This window comes from Quercus suber, unplaced genomic scaffold, assembly GCF_002906115.3.
Source record: "Quercus suber isolate HL8 unplaced genomic scaffold, Cork oak 2.0 scaffold_53, whole genome shotgun sequence".
NCBI classification, from domain to species: Eukaryota; Viridiplantae; Streptophyta; class Magnoliopsida; order Fagales; family Fagaceae; genus Quercus; species Quercus suber.
In genome coordinates this window covers 1821400-1835746 of record NW_027069518.1, presented here as the reverse complement: position 1 = coordinate 1835746, position 14347 = coordinate 1821400, and the positions used below count along the sequence as shown (strand labels likewise).

Below are 14347 nucleotides of genomic sequence, written 5' to 3'. Positions count from 1 at the left end.
CAGTTGGGCCAAATTGGCAAAATGATTGGGATAACACTTTTGCTATATAATCTTATGTCTTCGAGTATGCATTAAAGTAGAGGGAGAAATTGACAGGGATCACCATCAAAGCATTTCCACCAGTTGTATTTAAGCTTTGTCACGTACAAGCAGGTAGGCAAACATCCATAAAGAAATCAGAATGAGTTTGTCTACTAGTATAAAATAGCATGAATGGACCATGGTACTGGAATCCAATCTATAATGAAATAGATGAAGCTGAAACCAAAATGATTGGCTCACCACATTTCTTTTCCTTTTCTATTTTATAAGTTGTAGATTTTAATTAAAAATAAAGGATAATCTAACTCACAAGAAGTGTACAAGAGAGTCTACTATACCTTTTATTTTATCATATTATTATAAAATCAGAGCCCATCTTCCACATAATGCAAGTAGCAGCAAATATTTTGCCACTCAACATGTCTCCAAAATAAAATTTTATAAAATTTTTTGGCTGTGGCTACATGATTTAATGAAAGAGTGATGGTTAGTTGAAATTATTGGAAAAAGAAAAAAGTGATGGGGATCAGAAACAAGAAATTTTGGTTTTATTACAACAGTCTTTTAGCCACAAAACTTTTGGGGAAGCAATAATGGTTTTATTATGATTCAAATAATTATCATCTTAACAAATTACAATTCACAGCACAAGTAAACTGCGTAAGAACTATGAGGCGCAAAAATCAATTCCAGAACAAAATTCATATAAACTGATCTCTTGAGACACCAATTGACATTTGAAGTTCATATCTATGATCTAATTGCTTTTGTTAAGAAAGAATGGCCACATAAAAGTACAGGATATCAAAAGGTTAGACGCAAAGGCTAGAAGCTAGAGCATTACTGGTACACGAAGTCCATCATAGCTTAGTTGCATATCAAGACCCTCTGTCTCCTTCAGTTTCATAAGATAATCATTCACTTTTTCATGATCCATCAGATGCATCATACCTTCAAAAGTGCCAAGTGCAGAAAAGAAGCAGATTACTATCTATAATTTCAAATGTTAATTCTATAACTGAGAACAATTATAGGATGGGCTTAAAAGAATATATGATATAAATAATTTGAACCCTTTTGACATTAATCCTAGATGTTCAACCTTTCTGGTTAGAATGATGCATCAAGATGAAGGTGGTCTATAAACTAACTAGAAAGGAGATTGGAATTCCTAGGGCAGTTAAAGCGTTATGCTAGAAGAGGAGGCTAAACATACCAGTGAAAAGTGTTCTCTTTGGTTGGATTTTCCGTACCTCCTCCAAAGCCTGAAGAAAGAGTACATACAATCTTAAGAATTGCTAATACAATTTTGTAGCAAAAGAGATAAAAGAGTTTACCCTTGGAAGACCAAAATGAGTCGAAGAAGACCGATCTGGCCTTAAAGCATCCTGAAGAAGTCGTTAGAAAAATAAACCAAATGAGAATTTTCATTATGGATTTCTAAAAATGACTATTCATGAGTATAAAACAAATGTTTTTGTGCTTGTTGTCTGTATGCATGTGTGTGTGCGTGAGAGAGAGAGAGAGAGAGAGAGACCAGAATCAGGATTTCACAGTCCTTCAGAAGTGGATAAGTTTCTTCAGGTATCTCGCTAACATCACTGCAAACTTGAATAAAAGATTAGCACCAAACTAGAGTCAAAATAAAACCGTATCTCTGACTTAGAAGCATTACCTAATGTAACAAATATTACCGAAACGAAAACCTAGGGAACGATAACCATGACCATGCCATACTGGTAAAGGGGTAATCTGAAATACAACATTAAGAAAGATAAAACAAATAGGTATCAGTGTAATGATGTTGGATCCACTGCCATCTCAAAGTGAATATATCACATCCTTCAGTCAGGAATGTTGTTAAAAATAAGTACTTTCAGCTGTAAGCTAGTTAGGATGAGGACAAACTTTGATACATTTCATTTTATGTTTGGAGTAATGTTTAGAAGTGACAGAAATAATAGACAGACTATTTCTCTTGGAATGCTATGGAAAGAATTTTTACTTCAACAAATTCAACCCTATATACACCTAACTCAGCTCACACGACCCAACTAGCCACACACATCCACTTTTTAAGTTACCATTTAATCCTTCACTCCATAGGACTAGCATTGCATGAGACAAAATTTTTAATGAACTCATAATTTTTTTTCCCTACATTTTTATAATGGCAGATAAGACATAAAAAGCAATCTCTTGACTCTGTCTGCCAGTACATAGTATTAAACATGGATTAGAAATTTCAATTGTCAAACATGTCCCTAAACATGAATTTGGGACTCAAAAGAAAATCTTCATTCATTAATAAGCAAACCACTAATATATTCTGACCTTTAAATCACATACAACAAATGGCTCCTCCTGCATGATGTTGAATTGCAACTCTGAAACTGCAGCACCAGGTAAAATGACACTTGTATCCACTATGTAATAATGTGTCTTTTTCATCACCTGCAATTATTTTTCATCACCTGAGGAATTAACTTTGATAAACAGAACTATTAAAATTAATGTAATTTTGAGACTAATGAAAGAAAGACAAAGCTGGAGGTTGAACCTCAAAATCACGTTGGGCCACATAAATTGGAATGCTGGGCTGGACATTGTTTGTCCAGTCACGAAGATCGTCAAGACCTGGAGGGAGAGGGCATTCAGTGATGGATTGATATGATTTTCTAATTTAAAGAAGATGGAGATATAAAAAGGAAAGGAGAAAAAAGAACTTGATGCATTATCACGATATTGGTAATTATTCATTAAATAACATTAGAAAGCGCTGTCAGAGACCTCCAATTGCATCAGCATGAGAATGGGTAATAATAACTGCATCAATTGTTCTTATCCTGACAAAATGCAGCTAGTTACGAAGAGGCAAACACCTGACAATAGACATGTGTAATATAAGAGAATATGCAAGAGCACTTCCAGTTTAACAATCTATGGAATAACTTTCACTACGACGCTCAAAGGACATGCAACTGTGCAAGTAAAAAAAAATATCATTGCTTTTCAGATAGTACAAGGCAGGACTATTAACAAATGTCAAAGTTGGTAGTCAATTTTGGTCACAATTAGAGTCAACAACCTGTCACATCCTACAAAACATATTATGCATAATTATTTGCAAAATTCACATTATTCTTATTTTCTGAAGTATTTTTTATTTTCAATCATGATCCAATGCCAGTTTAGGAATTGATCCATGTTTTCATGACCATTTAGGCCAAACTGATTATATTCATGAATCTCTAATCACAATTTCTATTTTGTCTAAAGTGTCAAAGGTTGTCTAATGAGTAATAATAAGAGCTCTCAACAATTTCTAATTCCTCAACGTATGCAATTACAAAAGTTTAAGTGTTTAAATGTGCTCTAAACGTAAGAATGCAAATTTATCATGTACACATGGGAATACCTAAATTACAATACAAGAAACCCATGTACTTGAATACTTCACCAGTTAATTATTACAACCAAGTCTGAAGCAGATGTAAAGACAAGATAGGTCACCAATGTAACATGTAGAAGTCAATTTTTAAAAGAAAAATATTAAACAAGTCTTAAGAAAACCTAAATAAACAAAATGATATAGAAAAGCACAAAACTCTGTTGAATACTACAAATTTTAAGGGACATTCGATTGTCACTTGAGTAGAAGTTATGATGTCAATATAAGTGTGTTATTAGTATATAAAAATTTGCCATCTTTACAGTCTAAATTTTTTTTGGTTAAATTTCCTAAAATGAACAAAGTATCTAGATCATCTTCCTGATGAAGTCATCCAGCCTTGAGTAAACTAAGCCATTAAGCATGATGGATGATTTTGCCATCTTTATGGTCTAAATAAGATGTAGCTGAAAAAATTTAGGCAGAGAGGATGACTAACCCAAAGGCAGGAAACCATCGGAGAGCACTGTGATAGAAAAACCTGCACATCAGAGTTGAGAAAAGAAATCTCACCAAAAAGGTATCTGGTAGGTTAAAAGTGTAACTAGCAAACAGTGCTCATCAAATATGGTAGAAATTCTCTTTTCTCACCCTCCACCTTGAACTTATAATAAGGGGAGGAGGTGCTAGTTGATTTAGAGCTCAGTGGACTTTCTCAGCATGAAATTCAGCAATGAGGAAAAAGACATTCCCCACCCCCTCCCATTTTGAAAGTTAGCAAAGACTTTAATAAGACAACCTGATATAGGTGAAACTCCCAAAAAACCAATTTTATTAGACTGCTAATGAGAATCTAGAATGATAGCTGGACCTTTGCCAAATACAGGCAACCAGTACCACCGGGCAAGGCCTGTGGTGTTGAAGTAACCTGGACAGCAAGGGAAGGGACCCATACATTTCAACACTAAGCTAGCAAACACGAAAAATAAAGATGATAAAATATGGAACTTTGCAATGGAGTGCAGCACTGACATTCTCCACAACCACAACATAAGATTAAAGCAAAGGTAAATGAAAAGAAAATTATATCTTGTAGTAACATCAAGTTTTTTTTCTTAGTTGGAAATTTACACATGCACCCGGTGGGTCTTAAATCCATAATCTCATCCTCTACCTTACTCCAATAAGAGGAGGAGGTGCTGTTTGAGTTAGAACTCATTAGCCTTGTAGTGATATAAACTTAGTTACAATAAGAATCTTTCACTTACTTTCCAGCATCTATGAGAATGTTACTACTTCCAGAGGACCCAGCATAACGAATAAGGATGCTTGTGTTAAGTCTTCTATTTTTATTACCCGGTTCCACAGCTTTTGAGCATACCTGCCAAAATAAAAAAGCATTCCAGTTATCCAAACAATCATATATGTATTTGGTAAGAACTTTAAGCAATCAAAGCAAGCTTCAGGTGATAGTATTGCAGATTGTCCTAAGCAAACAGTTCTGCAGCCATACCGGACATGTCTTTAAAGGATTTGTCAGGCAGCTCACACGTGGAATCCCTTCACTGGTTCCCGTCCCAATAAATATGATTTCAGATTGGTCAGCAGTTAATTGCAATCCAGCATCCCCATTTGTAGAATCTGTAATACAATACAAAGTCACTGTTTAACTCATCTAAAGCCACAAACAATTGAAGTTATTATCATAAGCCTCCAAGTGGAGGCTATTGATATTTTTCCCAAAAAGTGAAATGTAGCACATATCCTCAATCAAAAATATTTCCAGCCAATTATCCACATTTATATAATTGAGAGTATGACAGTTACTTAAGAGTTGTTGCAATGAAATCCAGTCATCTTCAAATTGGTTGATAAAAAATGTGAAGAAAAAAAAATCTCAACCTCATATTATCAATTTTGTGGCTCTGTATGTTAAACAAAATATAGAATTAAAGGAAACCTTGGAAACTCTATCAATTTGTGAGCTTCTAAGAAAATGTACAACTTCAAATATATTTCTCCTTTTAATTTGATTTCTTGGCAACTTCATAGAGCAAGGATTTGCTAGTGCACAAAACACAACCCAAATCTAATGTAAGGTATATAAATGACTCAACAGATAAGACACATATCAAAACAGCATCACGGAAACAAAATGATCAAGCATGTCAGCAACATTATTCTTAAGCCCTTCAACATAAGATTTGCAAAAACACTAATTGAAAGTAGATAATCTCCAAAACCCTGTAGGGTTCTGGTGTTGTAGCTACCTAATTTCCTAAAAGAAACATTAGAATAGATGCATACTATTGCACATAGTTTTATTTTTATAGGTCATTACAATTTTATTGATAAAAGAATTACAATGATTACATATCAGAAAAATTACAACGATAACATAGGAAAGGGAACAACCCGTCAGGGTGCAACCTGGTGGTTGGAGGCTTGGGATGAGCTATAAAACAAGACATCCTAGGTTCGATACCCACTAGGAGTTCTCCTGAATTACCTAATAAATGGTTCTGGGAGGCGAGGTTGTGTATCCATGGTTTACTCCCTAGGAGTGGGTCCAAAGGGCCCTACCTTGGTGAGGTTCCATGTCATCAATAAAAAGGGGGGACAAATGGTTTATCTAGCTATATACCTCATTGGACATAAATCATTTACAACCAGAAAAGATAACACCCATTTAAGCTAGTTTGAACCATAATCCAAAGCAAAAGAAATACAAGTGATCATTGATTTTTAATAGATAGCTAGAATAGGTGAAAATAAAACTTAGCTGCATAAAGATCAAAGCTTGTGCACAACTAAAAGTCAACAACACCAACAAACAAAATTATCATCCATGGAACTCATTGATCACAATCATGCCATAACAAATGCATAGAAAAGCTCTTTCGAAACAGCCATCTCAACCAAGTTAACACTAAAACGATAAATAATGTTCTATATCAAACCAAAATGTTTCATTCATATCCAAAAAACAAAACACAACTGCTCAAAAATCCAAACGCCCAAAAAACGATGTTCTATTTAGACACACTTCAATGCATAAAGAAACATCAACAGCAACCAAGCCTTCGTCTTAAAATTTCGGGGTTGGCTATGAATCCTCAATAGACTAATCGGGTCAGCCATATGTTTACTTTTCTGTCATTCTATTCTACCAAAAGTCATTCTCTCTATACCTCCTCATTTGACATGCCATTTTCTACTACAACTAATGTTATTTAAGTCTTCCCCTCTACCTATAGTCCTTTCAATGCGTAAAAGTCAAACATACCCATTAAATATAATAGCCATTTGATAGTATATAACAGCTAGAAAAAGCAAGACAAGAAGAAAAAAATACAAGGGTCGAACTTACTAGATTGAAGAGAAGCCTGAATAATTCGTCTGAAGGGAGAGAACCCATTTCTGGGAACTGAAAGTTGAGAGCTTTTGAGTGAGATATGGTGTCTGTAATGAGCAAAACATGACAGAGTCGGAGAAGGGCGAAATGTGCCCAGAAAGTGAACCATTTGATTAAAAAACAAAGCTCCCAATTTGTTGGTAATGTATGAAACAGTGAAATTTGCTTTTAGAATTGAAAAGGGTCTTTTGGGTTCAAGTAGATTAAAGGATGTTTAATAAGGAAAGTAGACTGTTTGAGAAAAAAGGCTACCAACCATTTCTTGTCTGCCATTGTTCGTATAAAAACGCCAAAAGAGAATACGCCTTCCTATTCGAATATCCTGAAAACGCTGTTTCAACCAGCGCCTTTGAACTATCAATAGTGAAAGCCTGAAAGGGTTACTTTACTGTGCAAACCTTATGCATAGTTTTCCACTTTTTGTTTTGTTTTGTTTTTTTGTTTTTTTCATGTGTATTTTTCACAGCTTAAGAAAGGTAAAAGTTAATGTAGGGACTAGATCTAAGCACTTTTTCTGATGGACGAGTGGACTCAGATCCAACTAGCCTAATATAATGAATTTGTAGAGAGTGGGACAAAGAACTAGACTTTAGTGCATGGACAACGGTCAATATGATGTTCATGATAATCAAACATAGATGAACTAAGATTATCTAATAAAGTTTTTCCTCGGCACAATCCGAGGAGTTTTGTAATAATTATTGAATGAGCATGGTCGCCCCCCCCCCCTTTTGGTCTGTTTTTCCCTATTATATAGTACTCCTCAACGATCTCTTTCTTCCACTTGTTGATCATCTCTCTGACTACCCGTCTCATTAGCCACCTTACCAAATCTCCTGTGAGTTGCAGCAACTAAAGCAGCATTGTTTAGAGGTCATTTCTCCATTAATGCGGCCAGAACGTCAGTCGTGCGTATTTAATATGGATGTGACAGTTTCTCATTGAATTGCTCCTCCACCATACTTCTCTTGATGACCCATCATACTTGTCTTTTTCTTGGGGTGCTTGGGGAGGCTGCCTTTGGTGGCGTGTTGCCCTTAGTTTCTATGGTCTCGGTCGGCCGAGGACAAGATCGTCCTCGGCGATATTTCTTGGCAACTTGGGCTTTCTACGCTCATTCTCAGACGATTCTTCATCCTTGGCGTGGGCCTTGGGCTTAATATAAAATGGACTGGGGTTGCCAGATTCTTAGGCCCCACAATAACCCCTCAAAATCCTACTATCCGGACCCTTGGACAGGGAGGAGGATTTTGATGTCCTCAGGCCTTTGTCATGGCTTGTCCAATCTTGTCCTACGTCAGCACTAGAGTCTTTTCACCTGTCCAATGCACGTTTCTGGCGCCTCGATATACGGCGCGCACCCATATTAAATTCTGGTGGCTCTATACTCCTCACGTTCAACGGTGTGATGGTAATCTAACGGTGGAAATTTTTTGCCTTTATGGGCGGGAAACCTCGTACAGTTGTTTTTGATTGAGGGTATAAATACCCATTTGAACCGACTTGTCTCTTTACTTTTGCATTCAAGAGTTCTTGCGCACACACTCTGAATCCGGTCAAGTCTCCAACTCAACTTGCGTCTCTTCGTAACATAAAAAGCCTGTCCTAGGAGCCTTTCCTCATTTTTGTAAGTTTTCTTCTTACTTCATCTCATGTTTTTCCCCTTCTGATTTTCTTTTCCCCATATTCCTCTCTTCCTTTTGCTCTTCCTTGATTCTCTCAGCCGTTCCTTAGAATGGGTAGGTTTAAGAAGTTGGTTGTGTTTGAGGAGGTGATGGAGAAATTCATCGCCGATTATAGGATACCTAGTAACGTGGGTCTGAGGTACTATGAAGAGGGGGATTGGTATATCAGGAGGGAGGTGGGTGAAGTAGTAATTCCCATAATCGCCTTCCTTGAAGGTGGTATAAGAATCCCTATGGGGCCAGTGATGAGGGACTATCTTAGGCACTTCCGATTAGCCCCTACCCAGTGCGCCACTAATGTGTTCAGGATCCTGGGTTGCGTGGATGCCTTAAACGAGAAGATGGGGTTGAGGTTAACCCATCACAACCTCTAGCACCTAAAGGGTAAGTACTATTACATGACAATGAGAGAGGATAAGGTTCGGCTTATTCAGTGCCTCCCCGAGTCTAGTAAGGGGCTAAATAAGGACTTTCTCATAGTGTTCGGGGAATGGCATAACGACCTTCATTGTCCAACAGAGGAAGGGACACCACGTGGGGTGCCTAGAGTAGGAGAGGACTTGATCTTTTGTGTTATTGTAGTTTGCATTGTTTGGTTCCTAATATGAACGTGATTTCTTTTTTGCACCCACACGCTTTCGGACGACACTTCCATTTGGTCAACAAGGAAGACTTGAAGACCATACTAAGGGCGAAGATCTTTGTGAACGAAGCCAATAATCAAGTTAGAGTTGCTCACAAGATCCTCGGGTACGATCCGATTCAAAAGTTGTTCGCAGCTCCGAAGTACGTGATCAAAGCCAAAGATCCTCGACTTCGCAAAATCATTGTAGCCTGTTCGATCTGATCGAAGGCCAGCCGGGGAAAGATGAGCTAGGGATGCAACAATCTAAGCTTCCTCCTTCTCTACCCAAGCTTCAGCCCGTGCAGACTAGGTCGTCCTCCGTTTAGCTGACCCTGACTCCTCAGTTTGAGTCCGCCAATCCGAAGAAGAAGAGGCCATCCAAAGGCAAAGATCTAATGGACGGAGGGAGATCTTGCTCTTCCCAAGAGAAGGATGAAGCCCGACGACCCTCTAAGCAATTGAGGATTGGGCACTAGGGCCAAGAAAAGGTGGTCGCCCGGCAATTCGAGCCCCAGGCCTGGTTGCCTGCTGCCATGCTTCATGGGGAGCCCTTGACGGATGACACCTCCCTTAGGGACTTCCGAGGGGGCAAGGTGTTTACGTGGCCAATGCCCTAGAGAGGTTCTTGCTACTCCCCACCGATATGGCCGAGCTAGGGAGCTTGAGGAGGCAGGAGGTTGTCCTTAGTCTCAAGAGATACTTGGGTATGGTAAGACCTTTGACACTTGTGCCTTCATTGGGTTTTGTTCCTTATTTCCCAACTTACTGTGTGTTTGTTTCGATTGGCAGGCTATCCAGGCCATTTTTAGGTTGAAGGAGGAGGCTAATAACCAGAGTAGGATCTTAGACTAGGAGCGCGACAAGTACTTGGATGCCACGAATACCCTTAAGAACTCTGAGGCTGATCTCAAGAAGGTAAGGGAGGAGCTAAAGGAGGCGACGAGGGCTAGAGACAGCGCGGTATCCAACCTAGCTGGAGCTAAAAAATAGGCCAAGGACTAGACAGGTGCCTGCTAGAAGTTGAGGGTCAGATGCAGATTGCCAATGAGCATATTGTCGACCTGAAGAAAAAACTGGTTGAGGCAGAAGGGGCCAGAAATGTCACCGAGTGGGCCAGGGACGAGGCCGTGAGGGCTAAAGTAGAGACTGAGTTTGCGAGGACAGAGGCTGAAAGCTCTAAAGAGCGAGCGGAGAAGGAGGCTTTTACTGCGGGAGTGGCTGAGACCGAGGCTAATCTCAAGGCTCAAGTACCCAAGGTATGCATACGCTACTGCTCCAGACTTGGAATGAGGCCCTCAACCAAGCTGGGATTAAGGCCTCGTTTAAGCTCAGAAGGGCCGAGAGAGTGTACTACCCCCCTGCCATTCGTGAGGCTACCTCCGCCAACTTTAAAGCTGGCACTGCCTCTAAAGCGACAGAGGAAGGCCAGGCTAGTGCTGCCAAGGATCCAATTTCAACCGATAAGCCTGCCGAGGAGATTGAGCACCAAGGGACGTTAGAGAAAGAAGAAACCAATAATCAAGAAGCGCCCCAAGATGTGGAAAAGCCTCCTGCTGACTCCCAAGCCACACTTGCTAACTCCTAGGCTCCTCTTACCGAGAAAGAGTCCTCCAAAGTTGCCCCTCCGAGCCAGGATCCCAAGGAATCAGACAAAACCTCCCGGTGGACCCCCAAGGACAAGCTCTCTGTCAAGCTGAAGAAATAGGCCATCTCGATGGGCTATCCTATTTTGTCGATTGGGGCCATTATAGTCTTCTTTTTATTTTATTTATTTATTTATTTATTATTATTATTATTATTATTTGCCATAGTGATATTGTAATGAAACTATTTTTTGTGTAATGTATCCAATTGTCTGCGCTTATTTCTTTGAATGACATTTCTCTTTATTTATCATGCTTTAATGCTTTACTCAATGCTCGGTTAATCCTAGTGGTGTGCCAGTAGTACTTGGATAATTGAAAATGATGGACCCATGATGTAAATTTTGCCTCAGGTTTTAACCGAAAACTGAACAGTCACAGCAATGCAACTTGTTTTCCCTTTAGATGAATCACAAAGGATTCTGGTTCACAACGTACACTTTATACAAACATACGCCTTTCATAAACTTGCCGAGCCTAAGAGAGTGTTTCAGCAATTAAAGTGCTTTAAGTGATGCTCATGGGCTCGCTTTCATTTTGCATCTTTATCGAAGTAGGCTGGGGCAAGTGTCCGAGGCACTAGACTCCCCTCTGGCGACGCTTGCAACTTAGGTGAATGCTCACGCTCCGTTTTGTTAAAAGTAACTAGTTTCCCCACAGGTTTGAGTCCGAGGACCATGCAAGACCTTGGTTCTGTCTAGTACTTAGTCTTGTGAAGTAACTAGTTTCCCCCTAGGCTTGAGTCTGAGGACCACCTTGGTTCTGTCTAGTACTTAATTTTGTGAAGTATCTAGTTTTTCCATAGGTTTGTGTCCGAGGACCATGCAAGACCTTGGTTCTGTCTAGTACTTAATTTTGTGAAGTAACTTGTTTCCCCATAGGGTTGAGTCCGAGAACCATGCAAGACCTTGGTTCTGTCTAGTATTTAGTCTTGTGAAGTAACTAGTTTCCCTATAGGCTTGAGTCCGAGGACCATGCAAGACCTTGGTTCTATCTAGTACTTAATTTTGTGAAGTAGCTAGTTTCCCCATAGATTTGAGTCTGAGAACCATGTAAGACCTTGGTTCTGTCTAGTACTTAATTTTGTGAAGTAGTTAGTTTTCCCTTAGGTTTGAGTCTAAGGACCATGCAAGACCTTGGTTCTGTCTAGTACTTAATTTTGTGAAGTAGCTAGTTTCCCCATAGGTTTGAGTCCGAGGACCATGCAAGACCTTGGTTCTATCTAGTACTTAATTTTGTGAAGTATCTAGTTTTCCCATAGGTTTGAGTCTGAGGACCATGCAAAACCTTGGTTCTGTCTAGTACTTAGTCTTGTGAAGTAACTAGTTTCCCCATAAGCTTGAGTCCGAGGACCATGCAAGACCTTGGTTCTTTCTAGTACTTAGTTTTATAAAGTAACTAGTTTCTCCATAGGTTTGAATCCGAGGACCATGCAAGACCTTAGTTCTGTCTAGTACTTAATTTTGTGAAGTAGCTAGTTTCCCTATAGGTTTGAGTCCAAGGACCATGTAAGACCTTGGTTCTATCTAGTACTTCATCATTACTGCTTGGAGTGAAGGAACTTGTCCTCAACGTTGGAAAGTTTGCTTCTGGAGTGATAACGGTCTTGGCCTTGCTTTGCCAAGGGGGGTTCTTCCTCAGACTGGGCCTTTAGCCCAACATTGACTTAGACAAAGGCGGCTTGGCCTTCCACTCTCACGTGTGACAGTAGCCCCAGCGTGCCAGTTCTTTTGCCACTTTTGGTTACGAGGTGTCTCTTGGCTGTTCGAGTTGTGTACCTGATGTTTCGATATGCGAGGCATGCCCTCATTAATATCTTTGTGGATTAACGCAGATCCAGCGGCTGGTGGCTTCCTTGGAAATTGGTCAGGATTAATATCGCTTGTAATTCTTCCTTCGAATTCCATGCGGATTAATTTCCACTAGCCTCCGCCTTCTATATAAGGCGCTCTGGGGGAGTCGTTCTCTCACATTTTACAAGTCCTCGAGTTCAACAGGAACTTTAAGTTCTCAACCCTCTAGGCATTTTCAAGAACTTTACCAAGATTGTGATCAAGGCCTAGGGAAATGAGGTGGCCCTGGATAAGGGTGAGGGCAAGGAAGCCAAGCCCCTCTCAGGAACCAAGAATGCCGCCCAGATCCTGGACGACGCAGTTAAGGCAAAGGAAGCGGAGGCCAAAGGTGTTCCTACCTTTCAACCGAGAGCCGAAGTGGGCGTGAATTGCATCAGACTTTCGGTGCGACAAAATTTGGGTCTCACCATGATGATAGGGCATTTTGCAGTTAGGAGAAAGGTTCGTGAGAAATATAACATTTTTCTCTAGTATGCGTCTTTGCCTGCCTTTCAAGCTGGTAGTGATTCGCGTCCGGTTTGCTCGCAGATGGAGGTTTGCAAGATTCCGAAACGGTTGATGCCCAGGTGTTGCCGCTTCCAATGCTTAATTATCATGAAACGGGGAGAGAATCAAGGGAACATCTTGGGATGGGGCCGTCAGGTGCTTCCGCTTCTTCTCCTTTCTCATCGCCGGCACCATCCATACTGGCTCGGTTACTGTTGGTAGCCTTAAAACAAGCCTGCCTCAGCCTCTTTTTTTTTTTTTTAGTTAGCTTTAGGACAAACCTGCCTAAGCCTCTGTTTTTATAGTTGGCTTTAGAACAAGCCTGCCTAAGCCTCTGTTTCTATAGTTAGCTTTAGGGCAAGCCTGCCTAAGTCATTTGGTGTATGATGTACTTTTCCTTTATTTAATAAAAAATCTGCACTTTTTACTTGCTTTACTTTCTGAATCTTTCATTTATCTGCAAAAATTATTTCATGAGTGAGTGTATTGTTGTTTTTCCCTCCAAGAGGACTTGGAATTGGTGTTGTAGATAGTAACGAAAAATTGTCTTCTTGTCTTTAACGAAATCGACAGCAGCACTCAGCCGCTAACCTTAAATAAGCTAACAACGTGGGAACAATTAGGGTTGTAACCATGTGCTCTATACCGCTGGTTGTGCAATCATCAAAGAATGTTGCCAACGGCGTTGATCTTCCCGAAGTAGGAGGTTCGAGGACCCAGCTTGACTAAGGTTCCGTTTAACCGCATCAAAAGTTTCCAGGATATCCATATATTCCTTCTGGGCTACTAGACCTGCGTGAACTAGCCCCTTGTTAAAGGCATGAGGTGTACACTTAATGTCAGAAGCCCCTAGGACTGTGCCCCATTTAGCAATCCTCTCCGTGTGGTCAGTACCTCGAAGCGTATACTTGAGGGGACTGCTAAAATGACCCTCTTCAAGGACCCTTGCTGATGGGAGCTCGATCCTACCATGATTGACCATTGCACTCACTAACGCACAAGTTCTTCCCACAAATGGCGCCAATTGTAGAGACTGGATTTAAGTACTTCTTCTGATGGATGAGTGGACTCAGATCCAACTAGCCCAATATAATGAATTTGTAGAGAGTGGGATAAAGAACTAGACTTTAGTGCATGGACAACGGTCAATATGATGTTCATGACAATCTGTAAAATGTCCTCCCCCCTAGATCGAGGGTTATACATG

General features: G+C 40.0%; 1 protein-coding gene across 1 annotated transcript; it reads right to left on the bottom strand.

The window, feature by feature from the left end:
* Positions 1 to 712: 712 nt before the first annotated feature.
* On the bottom strand, positions 713 to 7081 carry LOC111995118 (putative hydrolase C777.06c). The gene is made up of 12 exons (XM_024027025.2): positions 6804 to 7081; positions 4947 to 5074; positions 4702 to 4814; positions 3933 to 3974; positions 2833 to 2888; positions 2603 to 2679; positions 2377 to 2496; positions 1718 to 1794; positions 1580 to 1643; positions 1380 to 1430; positions 1259 to 1307; positions 713 to 993 (listed from the first exon to the last, which is right to left on the bottom strand). The coding sequence occupies exons 1-12, from the start codon at positions 6955 to 6957 to the stop codon at positions 875 to 877; spliced, it is 1050 nt and encodes a 349-aa protein (XP_023882793.2). The 5' UTR covers positions 6958 to 7081; the 3' UTR covers positions 713 to 874.
* Between the last annotated feature and the right edge of the window lie 7266 nt (positions 7082 to 14347).